The sequence below is a fragment of the Astatotilapia calliptera genome, chromosome 7 (assembly GCF_900246225.1).
Source record: "Astatotilapia calliptera chromosome 7, fAstCal1.2, whole genome shotgun sequence".
In the NCBI taxonomy this organism is placed as follows: Eukaryota; Metazoa; Chordata; class Actinopteri; order Cichliformes; family Cichlidae; genus Astatotilapia; species Astatotilapia calliptera.
In genome coordinates, this window is record NC_039308.1 from 51,404 (window position 1) to 69,986 (window position 18,583).

The 18,583-nt window shown below is 42.0% G+C and overlaps 1 protein-coding gene across 5 annotated transcripts in view; it reads left to right on the plus strand.

The window, feature by feature from the left end:
• lamb4 (laminin, beta 4) overlaps positions 1 to 18,583 on the plus strand; it is a 79,601-nt gene that overhangs the window by 26,515 nt on the left and 34,503 nt on the right. For 4 of the 5 annotated variants that reach the window (XM_026172276.1, XM_026172280.1, XM_026172277.1 and 1 more), the window contains exons 15-17: positions 5,222 to 5,359; positions 9,741 to 9,932; positions 10,035 to 10,147. In XM_026172276.1, coding sequence (XP_026028061.1) covers positions 5,222 to 5,359; positions 9,741 to 9,932; positions 10,035 to 10,147 — 443 coding nt within the window. The remainder of the gene's footprint in view (positions 1 to 5,221; positions 5,360 to 9,740; positions 9,933 to 10,034; positions 10,148 to 18,583) is intronic. The other variant, XM_026172279.1, reaches the window with a different exon arrangement.

The following is an 18,583-nucleotide window of genomic DNA, read 5'->3' on the forward strand; positions in this document are numbered from 1 at the left end:
TGCAACCATACTGTTCCAATGCAATGTGTGCACACGTGTGTATGTGTGCACAAGTCTATGTTTGTGATCGGGAATGAAGGATAAAAAGCGCTGCCGTAAAGGCTGGTGTAGAAGCACAGAAATGATGGCTCACTTGACCGCGGTCTGAATTTTAATTGAATTAAAGAAGTCCAGTTGCTTTCATTCCAAGCTCCTTAGGCTACCATGACCTGAATGACTTAGAACCTACACAGCTATAGTTCAGTATTAATATGTGTTTATAGGTAAAATTGTCTTTTTACAGTGCATTCAGCAAAGTATTCACAGCATTTTGTTCGTTCTACATTGTGTAATGATACAGCCTCAGTCTAAAATTCATTGCATTCATTTTTTTCAACTCATAATTCTACGCACAATACCCCATAGTAGCAAAGTAAAAAAGGTTTACTCGAAATATTGCAAATTTATTAAAAATTAAAAAAAATGATATCATGTACATAAATATTCATAACCTTTCCTCAATTCTTTGTTTAAGCATGTTTGGCTGCAATGGCACCTTCAAGTCCTGTTGAGTACAATGCTACAAGCTTGGCACACCTGTTTTTCTGCAGTTTGTCCCATTCTTCTTTCCTAGACTATTTAAAAGTGGAATGAGAGGCAGAGTGTTGCGACTTTCATCCGTAAATAAAGCTGCAGCCGGCTGAGTTGGTTGTGTCCCTGTGACGCGCCTCCAATAATCCATAGTGAGTCATACTAGTACTTTGCGCATTTATTTTAAGAACAAAACAAGAACAAACATTTGCGCTTTCAATCAATTTCCAACTAGCGCATGGATTAACTGGTGTGCCAAAAAATGACGGTCAACAGAAAAGTTTGCCCACAAACCACTCACCCAACACACCTGCTGCGAACACCGACATCAGGTGAATACCTGTGACCACACCCACATACCATCACCTGAGACGCAGGTAAAGCTATACACCTGTGCCACCAAAACAAAAAGGAAAAACATAAACATTGACTTTGGCTCTTACACAGAGCCTTCAGTTTTCAAGCCCCTCTTCTGTGGAACCAACTTCCAGGTTGGATTCAGAAGACAGTGCTGTGGAGCAGGCAGGATAAGGGACCCAAATGCAGGACTCAGAAATGGAAAGTTAAACTCACAGCACAGATTTATTGCTGGGAAAACTCTTCATAGAAATGAACTCAATCAGAAACACGGAAATAGACACTAAAGTGTGCAATGGAACCTAAAACAAGAAAAAAGGAAATGAACCAGAACTAAAAGCAAGTCTGAGCTCTGTCTGGACAGCACCTTTCTTATCTTAGCTGTGTGCTTAGAGTTGTTGCACTGTTGGAAGATAAACCTTCGTCCCAGTCTGAGGTCCAGAGTGTTCTGGAGCAGGTTAGGATTTCAAGGATATCATTATACATTGCAGCATTTATCTTTCCTTCAACAATTACTAGTCTCCCAGTTCCTCCTTCTGAAAGTCATCCCCATAGCATGATTCTATATCACCGTGATTCCCTGTAGCAATGGTGTTGAGCATATAATGCGCCGTGGCTGGTTTCTTCTAGACGCGATGCTTGGCAGTCAGGCCAAAAAGCTCAATCTTCATTTCCTCAGACCAAAGAATTTTGTTACTCATGGTCTGAGAGTCCTTGGTATGCTGTTTAGCAAACTCTTGATCCTTTTACTGAGGAATCTCTTCCATCTGGCCACGCTACCATACAGGTCTGATTGGTGGAGTGCTGCAAAAATGGCTGTCTTTCTGGAAGGTTCTCGTCTCTCCACAAAGCAACCATGGAGCTCTGTTAGATTGAGCATTAGGTTCTTGGTGACCTCTATAAGTAAGGACTTCTAGCCCATTCCTTCAGCTCCCTAACCGTTTGCTGAGCAGCCAGGTTTAGGAAGAGTAATAGTGGTTCTAAACGTCTATTTATGAATAATGCAGGCCGCTGTGCTCATTTGGGATCTTTAGAAATGTTTCTGTTCCAGATCCGTGCCTCAATACAGTCCAGGCTCAAAGGTCTACAAACAATTCCTCCTTATAGCTACATGTTATTTGTTTGTATTTTAATTTTTAATAAATTTGCAAGACTTTAAGGGAAACTCATTTTACTTTGTCATTATAGGGTGTTCTGTGTAAAAATTTGAGGTGAAAAATGATTTTAATCCATTTTGGAATAAGGCTCTAATATATGGGCAGAAATCTGTGCCATCAGAAACTGAATTTGAATGAGTTCAATTTGAATTTGAATTGCTCAGATTGAATCTGAATTGTAACTTGAATAAATGCTTTTGAAAACTGAATTTGAATTAGTCTCATTTGAAATTGAATTTATGGTTTGAAAATGAATTGATTTGCTTTGAAACTGCATTTTATCCTTTAAAAATTCAGCTCTCGAATAATTTCAGATTCACTTCTCACCATTCAGTTTCAGTTCTACAATTCAATTTCAGTTCCAAAATTCAGTTTTTTGGAACTTACATCCGGTTCCGGTTCAAGCGCAGATTAATAGAACTACGTTTTACTGGCGGACCGAGAGTGTTACTGACGGGAATCTACAGCGTCTTGAGCTGAATTAAGACTTCAGAAGTCATTCGTCATGTCGAATGACCAGCGGATGAACTCTCAGGTTGGTAATAAATGTATTACATGTATAAGAACAAGCGTCATGTTAACAAATGATAGCCGTAAGGTAACTTTTATGCTTATTGTAGCTGCTAGCTAAAAACGCTAATTTAGCGTAGTTTGCCCTGGATTCAGCTTTGAAAAACAAATATGATCGACTGTTTCTAGTAGAATTCCAAAGTTGTCATCTTGGACCCTCTCAGAGTACCCCCTCTGTATGCTTGCAGAGACCCCTACAGTAGAGAAGCATGCAAAACAGTGTCCAAACCTTTGTATTTTAGCTTTATTTATGTCTTACACAGCATCCCAACTCTTTAGCTAACTTAATAACTTTAGCTAACGTGAATAGTTAGTCTAATTCATTAGTGCAGCATTACTGGATCATCTCTGTTTGAAGTGATATAATATGATATACAACTATCACTGAAACAGCAAACTTTGTAAATAAGCAAACACCACTTCTCATTCTCTAAACGTTTGGCCACAGCTGTAGATTACACTATCAGTGCTTGTTCACTCTTGACAATAATAACATTTCTAAATTTACTTTGTGCATTTACAGGTAAACAATATCTAATATTTTATTTAAATGACTGCTTTGTCTTTGAAAAGGGTGAAGAGCCTGAGGCCGGTGACAGTCCAGTTCTACTCTAAGTACATCCTTATAGTGGCTCACAGGACAAGGCCACATTCCTGTCCTGCCAGAAGAGAAGACAAACTTCAGAGTCTTCATGCAGTTCAACCACACCTGTCATATTCCATATGACAGGGGTCTCAAACTTCAGTCCCCAAGGGCCAGTGTCATGCAACTTTTCCATGCCCTCGAGGACTGGAGTTTGAGACCCCTGCTGTATGGTGTTCATGCTGTTTTCTACCCCACAGTTACAGCATGTCTGACTGCCTGTGCAAAAATATGCAAAAATATATGATGAGTTTAAGGATGTGATGACTAAGGCCTTCCATTATGGTGTTTGTCATCACATGTCACAGACATCTGGATGATCATTTGGAATAAACAAGAAACTAAAAACTTGTTACTTTATCTTTTATCTTTTATCTTTATTAATATTATTATTTTACACTTTTCATTGTTAGGCATTAGGTTTATTTGTAGTAGTCCTTTCCAACGTCTTTCCCTCTTCCATGTTACTGTGGCAGCTTGTCAGCATCTATTTGGGTTTGGGAGTGGAACAAAAAGTAAGGAAATCCAAAGTGCCATTAAAACCAGGAGAGGTTCTTATATTTCAGAAGGAGGGATTAATTCAAAAGAAATGACCTCAATGCCATATTTTATTTAGGAACCCTAGAGAGCACTTTGCAAAATAACACATTCTTATAATTTCACCCTCAGATGAGCCAAGCTATGACTGTCAGGGAAGGTGATGTAGGTACAGAGCATATGAGAGTGGTGAAGTTTGTCTCTTGTCTAGATGAAGGCACAAGAGGGATCAAAGGCAAGGCGTAGAGATTCAGTATCTTCAGTCTTCAGTGGACACTCCATTTCTGGCACAAAACACCTGTAAAAGATGGTCGATTTAGGAGGTGACCCGACAACTTCAGCCTGTCAAACATAGTAATGGAGCAGTGTGTTTAAAAAAAAAAAAAAATCTAATTAAGCATGCCCTCAGTACCCTAAGAATTATTATGGTAGTTAAACACAGTGATAGTTGTATATCATATTATATCACTTCAAACAGAGATGATCCAGTAATGCTGCACTAATGAATTAGACTAACTATTCACGTTAGCTAAAGTTATTAAGTTAGCTAAAGAGTTGGGATGCCGTGTAAGACATAAATAAAGCTAAAATACAAAGGTTTGGACACTGTTTTGCATGTTTCCCTACTGTAGGGGTCTCTGCAAGCATACAGAGGGGGCACTCTGAGAGGGTCCAAGATGACAACTTTGGAATTCTACTAGAAACAGTCGATCATATTTGTTTTTCAAAGCTGAATCCAGGGCAAACTACGCTAAATTAGCGTTTTTAGCTAGCAGCTACAATAAGCATAAAAGTTACCTTACGGCTATCATTTGTTAACATGACGCTTGTTCTTATACATGTAATACATTTATTACCAACCTGAGAGTTCATCCGCTGGTCATTCGACATGACGAATGACTTCTGAAGTCTTAATTCAGCTCAAGACGCTGTAGATTCCCGTCAGTAACACTTTCGGTCCGCCAGTAAAACGTAGTTCTATTAATCGGCGCTTGAACCGGAACCGGATGTAAGTTCCAAAAAACTGAATTTTGGAACTGAAATTGAATTGTAGAACTGAAACTGAATGGTGAGAAGTGAAACTGAAATTATTCGAGAGCTGAATTTTTAAAGGATAAAATGCAGTTTCAAAGCAAATCAATTCATTTTCAAACCATAAATTCAATTTCAAATTAGACTAATTCAAATTCAGTTTTCAAAAGCATTTATTCAAGTTACAATTCAGATTCAATCTGAGCAATTCAAATTCAAATTGAACTCATTCAAATTCAGTTTCTGATGGCACAGATTTCTGCCCATACTAATATGACAAAATGTGGAACAAGTGAAGCACTGTGAATGCTGTCCACTTGCACTATATAAACAGTATCTGCGTGTGTGTTTTCAGCTGAACCCACGAGTGTTACCTCAGTGTGAGCAGTACTTCAAAGAGCAAGGTTTTGACACCAAGTTCCAAAATGGACGAGTTATTTTAGTTCGGCGGGCTCGCCAACTTGCCCAGCAACAGAAAATGAGAAAGAGATTGGTGAGATCCATTTTCTGTTACACTTTAATGCTTTGATTATTTGGAGACTATAGGTTGTGTCCAAATTCAGGGGCTGCATTCTTCAAAGGCAGCGAAGGCCAGAAGTGCAAGGCTGTGAACTTGGACGGTCTAGCCTACAACATGGGGTTCCTGTTGCCTGGCAACCATGACAGTCGCAGCTACTGCTGTGGTGGTCAGCTTTATGTTGTTTTTTCATCTACATGTGAATCTGGGTACTGAGTCCCCTTAACCAACAATGAATCTAAGTTTAGCTAGTTTGCTAGAGTAGAGCATGAGACTAGTCTCATTTCATTTTGACAGTACAAATATAATAGGTCTCATCAAGCATTTGGTAACTTGCAGGATGAAAGCACAATTTTCTTATTAGAATCATGGGACGTACTTTCATTTTAATCAGAGAGAAAAAAAAAACTAAGAGAAATGGGAAACAGGACATAAGCTCAGGCGGTAGAGCAGGTCATCTACTAATCGGAAGGTTGGTGGTTTGATTCCTGGCTTCCCCTAGTCCGCATGCCAAATATCTTGGGCAAGATACTAACCCTAAATTGCTCTCCGATGCATCCATTGGAGTGTGAATGTTAATTAGAAAGCACTAAGAAAATATGTGAATGCACAAGTTGTGTAAAGCGCTTTGAGTGCTCAGAAGAATAGAAAAGCGCTATATAGGAACCAGTCCAGTCCATAAGATCAGCATAAATGTTGGGCTTTATAACAAAGGTTCAGGTTATAACTAACCAAAGTTTGCATGACCCGATTAAGTAGCAATATCACTAACGTCATGTAACTTAGATGAAGGTTAGCTAAGTTTGATGTTCTAAGATTCTTTGGTGTGCTAACATTTGTTCCACTGGATATTTGGGTGAGATAAAAACCCAGTACTCACTTTTTTATTTCTGGACTGCTTTGCTACAACTGTTTGCCATGTTTTTTTTTTTCCAAAAAATTGCTTGTACCTTAGACTCACAATGAATCCTGGATTCAAACACCATGTTAAAACATAAGATCGTCCATAAGTCCACAAAGTGCAGAAAGTTCTAGGCTGATCGTGGCTCAAGAGTTGGGCGTTCGCCTTGTAATCGGAAGGTTGCCGGTTCGAGCCCCGGCTTGGACAGTCTCGGTCGTTGTGTCCTTGGGCAAGACACTTGACCCGTTGCCTACTGGTGGTGGTCAGAGAGCCCGGTGGCGCCAGTGTCCGGCAGCCTCGCCTCTGTCAGTGCGCCCCAGGGTGGCTGTGGTTACAATGTAGCTGCCATCACCAGTGTGTGAATGTGTGTGTGAATGGGTGGATGACAGGATATGTAAAGCGCTTTGGGGTCCTTAGGGACTAGTAAAGCGCTATATAAATACAGGCCATTTACAGGCCATAGGTCGATGATCGATTTTGTAATCGTATCACCAGACCTGCGGCCATATGTTCTGGACCCTCGGGTAAAGAGAGGGGCTGAGCTGTTAACTGATCACCATCAGATCAGGTGGCTGGGGAGGACATTGGACAGACATGGCGCAGCTAAAGGTATAGTGAGGGTGTGCTGGGAATGCCTGGCAGAGGCCCCCAGTCCGCAAGATCTTAAACACACACCTCTGGCAGAGCTTCAACAGTTTTCCAAGAGAATCTGGGGGCACTGAGTCCAAATGGACCATGTTCAGCACCTCCACCGCCAAAGCTGCTGCACTGCGCTGCGGTTGGTGCCTGTCATGGTGGTAACACCTAAACCAAATGGTGGACACCAGTAGGGATGGGTATTGATAAGATTTTCATGTTTCCGATTCCATTTTCGAGTCTGTTTAACGATTCGATTCTTTATCGATTCTCTTATTGATTCTTATTTTTTAAAAAGGAGAACACTAAGGTTGATTAGCTTAGAACTTTGTTTTATATCTTCTCTAAGTAAGAGTAACATGGCCTTACAAACCCAAAAGTGAGATCTTAAGAGATCCACAGCCTATGGCTCTTCAATGGGTGTCACAGGGTCCCCAGGAAAAAAAATGTAATTGTAAAATAATAAAATAAATATTCTTCTGTAGCAATAACAAAGCATAACACAAATTATTCTGTAGCAATTACACAAGAATATCCAGTAATGTCCCTGCCTACAATTAAACACATACACTTACTGAAAATCATCTGCTGTGGCAAACAGCTGCAAGCCTTTGACCACAAACTGAGTCACTGCTCTGTGACATTTGTCTATCCTGGCCTGAAAGGAGACGCTACCGGTAGACTGCAGCGAGAACTGCCAGCATCTGAGCCAGCCAGACTTTGTCTCTCTCATCTTGGTCACCTAAATGCACAGTAATGGCAGGTTTTGTAATAAGGCACATCGTGCTAACATAATATGCACTGTTAGTTGATTATTTACCTGCCGCATTAACGGGAGAGGACGTGCAAACGTTACCTCTGCTGCTGGGTTGAGATTCACGAGTCCGGAGCAGAATTAAAAACACGACATTCATTTGAGGTTATTGCGTGTTTTGTGAGCAAATGCTTTTGCATATTCGTAGTGTTTACTCCCTTAAATGAAGTATCTACTTTACAAGTATTGCAAGTTGCCCTGTTGTCATCCGTTCTCCTAAAGTATAACCAAACTTTTGAGTGTTTGAGCCGCTTAGGCGCCATGTTACCCGCCAGGTAAATGACACTCTGCAACGTGGTGACGTCATTCGGGGCGACTGGAATCGATAAGGGAATCATTTGCAAAAATGCCAAACAATTCCAAGGAATTGAAACAGTGGGAACTGGTTCTCAACAAGAACCGGGTTTCGATACCCATCCTTAGACACCAGAGGTGAAGGGAGCCACCCGGCTGAAGAAGGAGTCCTATTGAAGGAGTCCTTGGTTCGCCTGTGGGACTTCGGAGGCAGCTGATATGTACTAGTGGTGCAACGGATCACGGTTGATCCGTAATCCGAACCGATCCCACTCCACGGTTTGACACCCACGTAATCCGAAGATTCGAAAAAGAAGGAAAAAAATTATGTGTATGGTGCGTCTGTCAAGCGATAGTTATGGCCAGCGCTAGCGGTCCAGGTGGAAGAGCAGAAGAGTTTTCTGTATTTAAGCAGCCCTTTGCTGCCCAGTCCGATCGGGCTAAAGCTATTACAAAAGCTATTGGGGTGTTTAGCTGCAGACGGCAGGCCATATTCCGTTGTGCAAAACAAGGGGGTTAAACTATGATGAACGTGCTTGAGCCATGCTATGATAACATGATAAAAACCAGATAAAGGAGGAACAATGCGGTTTTCGTCCTAGTCGTGGAAAACTGGACCAGCTCTTTATCCTCTGAAGGATACATGAGGGTGCATGGGAGTTTGCCCAGCCAGTGTTTTGGCTGTGGGCATTCGACCGTGTCCCTTTGAGTTTCCCGTGGGGTGTTCTTCAGGAGTATGGGGTGTTTGGCCCATTACTACAGGCCATTCAATCCTTATACAACCATTGGAAGAGCTTGGTTTGCATAGACGGTAATTAGTGGGACTCATTCCCAGTGGGTGATGGACTCCGCTAGGGCTGCCCTTTATCACAGATTCTGTTCAAAATTTTTATGGACAAAGTTTCTAGGTTTAGCCAAGGGGCAGAAGGCTTTCACCTGATGGTCTAAAAATCTCATCTCTGCTTTTCGCGGATGATGTGGTTCTATTGGCTTCATCAGGTGATCGTCTCCAGCTCACACTGGAATGATTCACAGCTGAGTGTGAAGTGGTGGTAATGAAAATCAGCACCTCCAAGTCTGAGGCCATGGTCCTCAGCCGGAAGGGTTGGGGTGCCCACTCCAGGTCAGGGATGAGTTACTACCCCAAGTGGAGGAGTTTAACTATCCTGTGGTCTTGTTCACAAGTGATGAACAAGTGGGCATCTTCCGAAGGGTGGCTGGCCTCTCCCTTAGAGAGGTTCAGCCATCTGGCAGGGGCTCAGAGTAGGGATGCTGCTCTTCCACATCGACAGGAGCCAGTCTAGATGGTTCAAGCATCTGACAAGAATGCCTCCTGGGCGCCTCCTGGGTGATGTTCCATCAGGAGGAAGCTCAGGGGCAGACCCAGGACACGCTGGAGAAATTGTATCTCTTGGCTGACTTGGGAATGCCTTGCTGTTCCCCCGGATAAGCTGGAAGAGATAGCTGGGGAGAGAGGTCTGGGCTTCTCTGGGACACAAAGGATACACCGGACTCTCTTCAAATCCGGGGAAAAGGAAGACGCATTAGTGGGCCGCATTTGGAGCAGCCTTTGGTGTGCTGTGATATAGTCGTCCCACAAATGTGGTCTCCAAAGGATGCAGCCCCTGAATTTGGAAACAGCTCAACTCATATGTTTCAGCTAATCAGATCGTCCTCTTTCCTCAGTGCATCTGTTGTTTATTTCCATCCAGCAGCAAACCAGCATACCTCTGGTCCCTGGTTACACCCTGCAAATCATTCCCCGTCAAAGGGCATCTCACCAGCCAGTAACCTGGACTGGCCTAGGATTGGTCAGAGTGTTTGAGGGGGTGGGGCTTAGATTTACTGTGGACAACCTCCATTCTTCGACTGATTACCAGCTGGCGATTTCCTATGAACCGGAGGTGAGGTGATTTTGAATGGTAAACTTCATTTAAATGTACATGTTTAATAAAATTGACGGAATTGTCTTTCTATAACTCATGTCAATTTATTATTTTCTCTAGTCTGCATCTGATTGGATGGCTATAGTCAGTATCGGCAAAGTGTCACCAGGCGATGGTGGCTGCAGCAGCAATCCAACAGGAAGTAAAACTGTGATTCTACCTGGAAACTCCAGGTGAGAATAAAAAAACAGGGCATCTATCCATGAATGTCACATGACTATTGTTATAATTTCACATCTGAATAGTGTTGTGGCAGATTTCTGATGTGATATGATTAAATATGTGATTAAATCATATCCTTACTAGTAAGATTACTATACACCAACGACCACCTTAACTCAAAAACACAACTACAACTACTTCAGGCATGACAGCCTGATTCTTTAATCAGTTGTCATCTGCATTCATTCGCTGATCGCTCTTGGGTGGTACAGGGTCTGCTCTGCAGTCGCTGAGTTGGAGCTTGGCACACCCTTGTTGGAGGAGGGTGCTCTTTTCACCCTTCACTCTCTCGTTCCAATGCAGCTGTAGGTTAAAAGGGCAGAGATCATCTGACACCCTGTTGTCTTCCTCAGTGTCTAATGCAGAGATCTTTAACCTTTATGGTTATTTCTGTGGTTCTGGAATCTTCTCATGATGACTAGTAGGGCCCCAAACCGCACGACCTTTGATCTCAACCACTGCCTGGGCTGTCAGCTGTGCTATGAATGATCCCTGCTTCTCGCTGGGTCTCTGAAGACTTCTGATCAGCACCCAGTCTCAATCTCAGTCTGGAGATTCCACCCTTGGGATGATTTCTTCCAGCAATACTCTGGCTACTGCACCTGTATCTCCTTACTAGGAGGAAAAATTTCTAACCATTTGGAAAACATGTCAACCATCATCAAACCACATTTTCCTTTTAGTTCAATGAAGTTCAACCCTTATCTAGGGCTGTTCGATATAACAATATATATCGAATGACGATATAAAAACGTCTATCGTTTCATTTTACGCTATTGTTTGTTTCGTGGTGTCACAAAATAAACTGTTTACTTCAATATTTTTTCATCGTTTTCATGGTGGCTGTAGTGGCTATATTAATTTCTTAAAGTTTTCTCTTTCTCTTATATTTAATATAACTACACTACGGACGGACAAGCGCCTGCTTTTATGCGTTGTCATTAGCAACAACGACGGCAAAACCATTGCGTGTCCCCTGGTTTAGTTTCCACATTAACCTTTCACAATAAAGTTCAAGATCCTGTTGAGACTTTTCAAAATAAACTCAATCACGTGAAAGAGTATGCAGAGTATTTACGGATGAGAAGCCAAAAAGAGCCGTCAGGTGCTAAAAGACTCAACGTTACAACAGGCTTTTCCCCGCAGCACGATGGGTAATAAATACTCACAAAGAAAACGGCGGCAATTACAACTTGTGTCTAAAAATGTATCGTTTCATGCATCGGTTAAAACACTCGACTCCAGGTACATGACGCCCACCTGGAAACACTTCACGCAAGTCAAGCTGCCCGAGATTCATAGAATATACAGAAAATATTAAATTATTGTGATTTATATCGTTATTGGGACGATAGATGTCTTATATCAGGATATGAGATTTTGGTCATATCGCACAGCCCTACCCTTATCTGAACATGTCTGTGCCCCATGTAGAGGTTTCATACCTATAAATGAACTGTTAATCCCACAAAAAGCCATGGAAAAATTATCATGAAAAAACTCAGAAAACATAGAGAACATTGTTTCATGTTAAACCTGGATTCCCTCCTTTTGACACATGGTCTCTCCCATGAGTCAACTCATCAGAACTAGGAGAATAACAACACAAAAGGGTAGTTAGATCATTTCTCAGACAACATCAGGGCTTCTCCTCCTGAGTAATTTCGCTCCAGCCCTTTAAACCCTGTGTTAGAGAATAAAATTTGTATTAATGTCATGTTAAGTAGGTCTAATTCTTGGCTCTGCCTGGAGCCTGCATCCACACCACGATTACCCAGAAACCAAAATCAGTGAGTAAATACAAACTTCACACTTGCAAACAACTGTAGGTTATAAGAGTAATAAGGCATCCCACACCACAGACACAAGTGTGCCTTGCGCAGTTTATTTCCCCAAATCATTAAAAACACTACTGTTGCCATAATTTGCCAAATGTGTTTATTCAAAGCTACTGTAGCCAGTGACCTTTCTTAAGTAATGTCACTCACTTGTTTTAAACACTGTGGGCTCAACACCTTAAAATGAAAAAAGATATGATAATGAGCCCCACACTAAGATGTTCTGTAATAACTGCAAAACCTGCTTCATTTCACTTATGTCTGCCTGTGTGATGCCAAAACCCTTAGAGAGGAAAAAAAACATTAGCCGGTGGTGTGTCCTCGCAGGTCGGGCCTAGATTAACAGATTCCAGAGGTGCTGCTGTAAATCATGTGGTCAACCCTCCTTTTCTGCGAAAGGAGTGATACTGATCTTAACACAGTATGTGTTTCACACTGAATATACATTTTCCCACTGTAACATTTAACATTTCCCAACACTACAATGTGGTACCATAACCAACAAGCAGCCAGTAAAACCACAGTTTCCTTCACACAAAAATCAGTAACACAGAAAAGTGCTATGTAAAGGATTAAGTCTGCAGGTTCCACACATATTAATGTGAACCCACAGGTCTCCCCCTCCTCTGGTCTCTGCCATCCTCCTGCTCCTGCAAAAACAAGAAAACAAAAAAACCCCCCACATACATCCACCCTTTTTTCACTGTTTGGGGTGGATTAGGCATTAGAAGTGACTAAGTGACATCATCAGTCCAGCCACAGTCCAGTCATATGCATTCATCTCAATCACATGCATTCATCCAGTCATATACATTCGTACAAATCATTGCTGATAGTGGAAAACTGCGCATGAATTTAAGTATCCATTGGCAGCAATATTACGTCATTCCAAAAATAAAAACAATTCTTTTTGCTTTTGAAATGAATTGAATCGCTACAATCCTTTTAAACACAGGACTTGCCATCTAATATGGTCCTAGGTAGGTGTATTTCTCCTAAGCCATTGTAATCTGGAGAATCTCACTTTGTATTTGCTCTCAGTAAAGTATTTTATAGCACTTTTACTTCCAATCTTGCTGCCTGCTTAAAGAGAGCTGATTATTAAATCATCAACACACAAAATATCACACCCAGAGGGGTGATACCTGGCAGGTTTTTTCCTAAGTGCACTGTTACAAAAATAAAACCCATATTGGGCCCAGTTTGTACGTGCAAAAAGAAAAAGAAAACAACCCAAACCTAACTGGCAGAATCAGTCTGGTACTAAAACAAAACCCCAAAATCTGCCAGAAAAATCACAGGAAACGTTTTGCCTTCAGGTGAAACAACATGCTGTAGGGATTAGAACCTGCCATGCAGTCACTGCTCCTGGCTTTACTTTAATTTATAACTGATGCTTACATGGTCTAAAATCAGACTTAAGGGTCACTGCCTTTGTTCATTTTCCCCACATCATATTTACTGGTTGCCCACAAGAGCTCCAGAATATCACACAATCCTGGAAAGTCTGGGGCCAACAAACATAGATCCACCTGCTAAATACACAGAGAAATCTCCCTCTTTTTTATTAGCAGCTGCACAGTTCACACAACACTAATGTTCACCATTAAACGCTTCCTAAACACTTCATATCAATGTTTTATCACTGGAATGTGAATTTCTTCCCCAGGTCACTCATTTGTCACTTTCACAGACCCAATCATTTCATTTAGCTTTTCTCCTTTTCTCCCCCTCCAAAAGTAAACGTGTAACATGTCATCATGTATTTCACAAAACAAGTTTGTTTTATGTATTCAGTGATGTGTATCTGGGTGCAAGTTTCACCCACACATCAGAAACAGGAAACTCAACCCTCTGCTACATCTTATTCACTTGTTTTATAATCCAGTCATCTTTCCCTGATCTAGTAACAAAAAATATTATCACAAAAGAGAATTTCCTTCATACAGTAAATTAATTGTGCTGCACCAATCAAGCAGAAAACATCTCACAATTTACTGTATCAACAACTAAATTTATTGTCTGATCACTGGTTGGTCAAACCAGAATCTTTTTTCCCTTCACAAAAGGTAAACTGTTGTCCTGCAACCCTAGAGAGTTAAATAATAAATAATTTCCCCCAGGGATCAATAAAGTATTCTGATTCTGATTCTGATTCTGATTAATTGTCAGCAGTGGATACACTCAGCATTTGATAACAAGTGTCTGTTAAATTTACACTATTTTAACACTGATGAGAGATAACAAGCTGATCTTCATTGCATGTGTGTGTGTGTGTGTGTGTTAGTAGGCAGGTTCAATGCATGTGTGTGCAGTGGAGCTGCAGATTCAGCAGGGCTTTGTCCTTAGAGCTGCCTTTCCTTCACATTTCTCTGTGTGCGTTTGTGTGCATTTTATTTTTACCTTTGTTGCAATCCTACGGACTCTTTCTCAACCTCCACAAGACAGTCGGCCACAGTTTCCCAACACAATTTTCATGTGCTCTCACATTAACAACAACGGCCTTCATTTTTCCTCCATGCTCCCACTTCTCACAGCTTCTGTCTTTCTCCTGCATCTGCAGCAGTTCATGGTTGTGGCGTGTCAGAGGCCAGTGGGCCGTTCTTCGGCTTTGCCTTTTGTCTTTCACTCTTTTCAGTCTCTTCCTTTGCCATTTCAACTCCCAGTATGGCAAATGTGAAACTCAGACAGTCTTCTCAAGTCCATTCACACACAGTGATGTCGCTGGTGAACCTCTCAGCTTGTGATCAGGAGCGCATGCTTCCATCCACTATGGCATGTGTACATGCTGCTGAACCCTTTAAGGTTTAAGGTTTAGGGCAGTGTTGCTGTCTCTTCACCTTGTTGACTCTTGAAGTCGACGCCGTTGCTCTCGAACTGCATTTCGTCTTCAGGGAGAGATTGATTGTCTTCGAAGCATGTTCTTCAGGTTAAGATGTGCATAAAGTGAAGCTGTGAAATATTCAGCCAAAACATGGGCTGTATGCGGTTCCAATTACGTTGATCTATCATTTTACTCCGGCCGCTGTGCTTGTGGAGGGCGCTGATCCAGTTCCGTAGCAACCTGTACTAACACACTAAAACATTTATTTAATATCATTTTCATCACTGCTCATTAACACGTTCCCTCTCTTATTCTTCTGTCCACATTTTAACACATCTCTTTTATACACACACCCACAGCACTCCTCACACACACACACTTCTCTTCACTGCATTCCTCAGTTTCTACACACTTCATACTCCATGTATTCTTTCCCATATTTCTGAAAGAAAAAAAATCATACAATCAAAACCTGGATTTGTCCAGACCACCTGAAGGGATGCCTCCTACAGCCTCACTGGCCGTACTGCTGGGCTCAGCTTTGTGGACAAGCGCGTTCACCGTCTGGCCTTTTCCTTCCGATGCAAAAGTGTTAAACACCATAAACTAAGGACAGAGTCCTTCCCACAACAGTCCTGAAATCAGGCGTCGTATTTCTGAGGTTTCCCTCCCAGTGGTCCATCTAAAACAAATAAACAGAAAACCCAACAACAGCAACAACAAAAAACTACAAACAATAAAAAACTCTTATCCCTGTCAACATATCTTTTGTTGAAATCTCCCAATTCTTTGAATCTTTGGGCTGAAGGAAGGACAGTACTCGGTGTATAAATGCTCAATCAACAATCATTTATTTCCATACAATTCAACACTTAAGAGCATTAAAACCATCATGATGGGGAGACCTGCCTGCAGAGGGTCACAGCAAGTCTCAAAATGGTGACGGGTTACTCAGCTTTTTATACCCTCTAGTGGCCCCCACCTAGTCGTAAAAGCCTAAACATTCACATTCTTTCTCTCTTACGGCGCCTAAGTTATGACCTCGGCTTCCTTATTTCTCTGCTCTCTGTAAGGTGGGGGTCTGGAATGTGGTCTGTTTCTTCTATTATCTGCACAAGGTCCTCTGCACACAACATTCTCTTCATGATTCAGCAGTATGAAATGTCAAGAAACAGTGTAACACATTCAACAGTGTCGAGTAATACAGGTCAATCCAATAGATCTAATGATTTTCACACTCTTTTAAGTCAGAAGTAAAATGCAAACTAAAACTACATACTGATCACACACTCTATGTTAAAGGGTATAATATGATCTACAGCAGTATCATACTTCAACTACTTTGATTACATATATAAGGTAACATATGATAACAGAATAATATCACACTTTCCATCACACAACCATCTTCCACACACTTGGAGTTTTCAACCAGACAACGTGGAGGAATGCCTCCCACTGCTCCAGTAGCCATTTTTCTGAGCCCAGCTTCCTTTGTACGAACAAGGCCTTTCTGCCTTTTTTCACTGGTGCAAAAGTGCTAAACTGCCATACACTAGAATGCTCAAATTATTGAGCTTCTAAGATCCTGCACTTACTACCACAACAAGGTGCAATTTCTCACACTAGGATACCCAAATTCGTTGAGTTTCTAGGACCCTGAATCTACTTGTTGCAGTAATAAGTAACCAAGGCTTTTCCCATCTGTCTGGTTAAGAACCCTGCCCAAATCAAAGCAGCTAAATCATTTGCAGTCCGTCTCTTGGTTCATTAAAAAATTCCTGCATGTGTGAGTCGCTGAAGCACATCTTGTGGTTCCTTCTTTTTTTGAAAACAAAGGAATGGTGGAACTAAGGCAATTTTACCTCAGGAAATTCAAATTCAAATTTTATTTGTCACGTACACAGTCATACACAGTACGATATGTAGTGAAATGCTTGGACAACTGCTCATGACCTAAAGAAAACAAAAAAGGAAAAGGCTATGAATAAGATAGGAAATAAATATGAAAAATTAAAAAGGGTAAATTTAACTAGGAAGGAATAAAATATAAATTAATGTTAAAAATGAAATAACTGTACAACACAAATTAGAATGAAGGGTAAATTTAACTGGGAAAGAATAAGATAAATATATAAATTAAAGTTGAAAATAAAATAACTGTACAACAAAATACACAGTATAGAACTATATAAGTATGTATGAAGAAATATAAATAAATATATACACAATAACAGCAGCATATACACAATGACAGCAGCGTGATTTAAGTGATGAAGTGGAAACAAAGTCCAGAATGTCCAGTGTGTGTAAGAACTGTATGTGTGGGTCAGTACTGTGTGGTGGTGTGATTGAGAGACCGTATCGCCTGCGGGAAGAAGCTCCTCCTCAGTCTCTCTGTGTTGGTCTTCAGGGAGCGGAATCGCTTTCCTGACCTCAGCAGAGAGAACAGTCTGTTGTTGGGATGGCTGAGGTCCTTCACCATCTTCCTGGCCTTGGTCCAGCACCGCCTGCTGTAGATTGAGTGCAGGTCAGGGAGCTCGGAGTGGATGGTGCGCTCAGCTGATCGCACAACCCTCTGTAGAGCTCGTCTGTCCTGCATGGTGCTGTTCCCGAACCAGGTTAAGATGTTTCCCGTCAGGATGCTCTCTATGGTGCACGAGTAAAAGTTCCTGAGCACCTTGGAGGGCAGTTGGAAGTCTCTCAAGCGTCTGAGGTGGTAGAGACGCTGACGGGCCTTTTTCACCACGGAGTTGATGTGACAGGACCATGACAGGTCCTGCGTGATGTGAACTCCGAGGTATTTGAAGCTGTCCACTCTCTCCACTGGGCACTCGTTGATGACGGGGGTCTGGTAGTTCCTCTCCTGCTTAGTGCTGAAGTCCACTATCAGCTCCTTTGTCTTACTGACGTTTAGAAGGAGGTTGTTCCTCTGGCACCAGTTCTCCAGATTCCTAATCTCCTTCAGGTAGGCCGTCTCGTTGTTATCAGAGATCAGGCCCACCACGACGGTGTCGTCAGCAAACTTGATGATGGTGGTGGAGCTGGTAGTGGCCACGCAGTCATATGTGTACAGAGAGTACAGCAGGGGGCTCAGAACACACCCCTGGGGGGCTCCAGTGCTGAGAGTGGTGGAGGCTGAGACATGTCCGCCCATCCTTACTGCCTGTGGTCTGCCAGTTAGGAAGTTGGAGATCCACTGACACATAGATGAGCTGAGTCCCAGATGCTCCAGCTTGGTGGTGAATGTGGAGGGAATTATGGTGTTAAATGCAGAGCTGTAGTCTATGAAGAGCATTTTAACATAATTCCCCCTTCTAGTGTCCAAGTGAGTGAGTGATGTGTGGAGGAGATGAGAGATGGCATCATCTGTGGAACGATTTGGACGGTAAGCGAACTGTAGTGGGTCCAGTGTGTCTGGTAGTGAAGAAATGATGAAGTCTCTGACCAGGCGTTCAAAGCACTTCATCACTACTGAGGTGAGGGCTACAGGGCGATAGTCATTGAGAGAAGCAGGGTGGGGTTTCTTCGGGACAGGAACAATGATGGACTCTTTGAAGCATGTGGGGATCACCGACTGAGATAAAGAGATGTTGAATATCTCAGTGAACACAGGAGCTAGCTGGTATGCGCAGTCTCTTAGGATACGACCTGGGATGCCGTCTGGTCCTGCTGCTGAGGGCCAGTCACTGTGTGCCCGTAGTTCAGCGAAACTCACCGGAGGA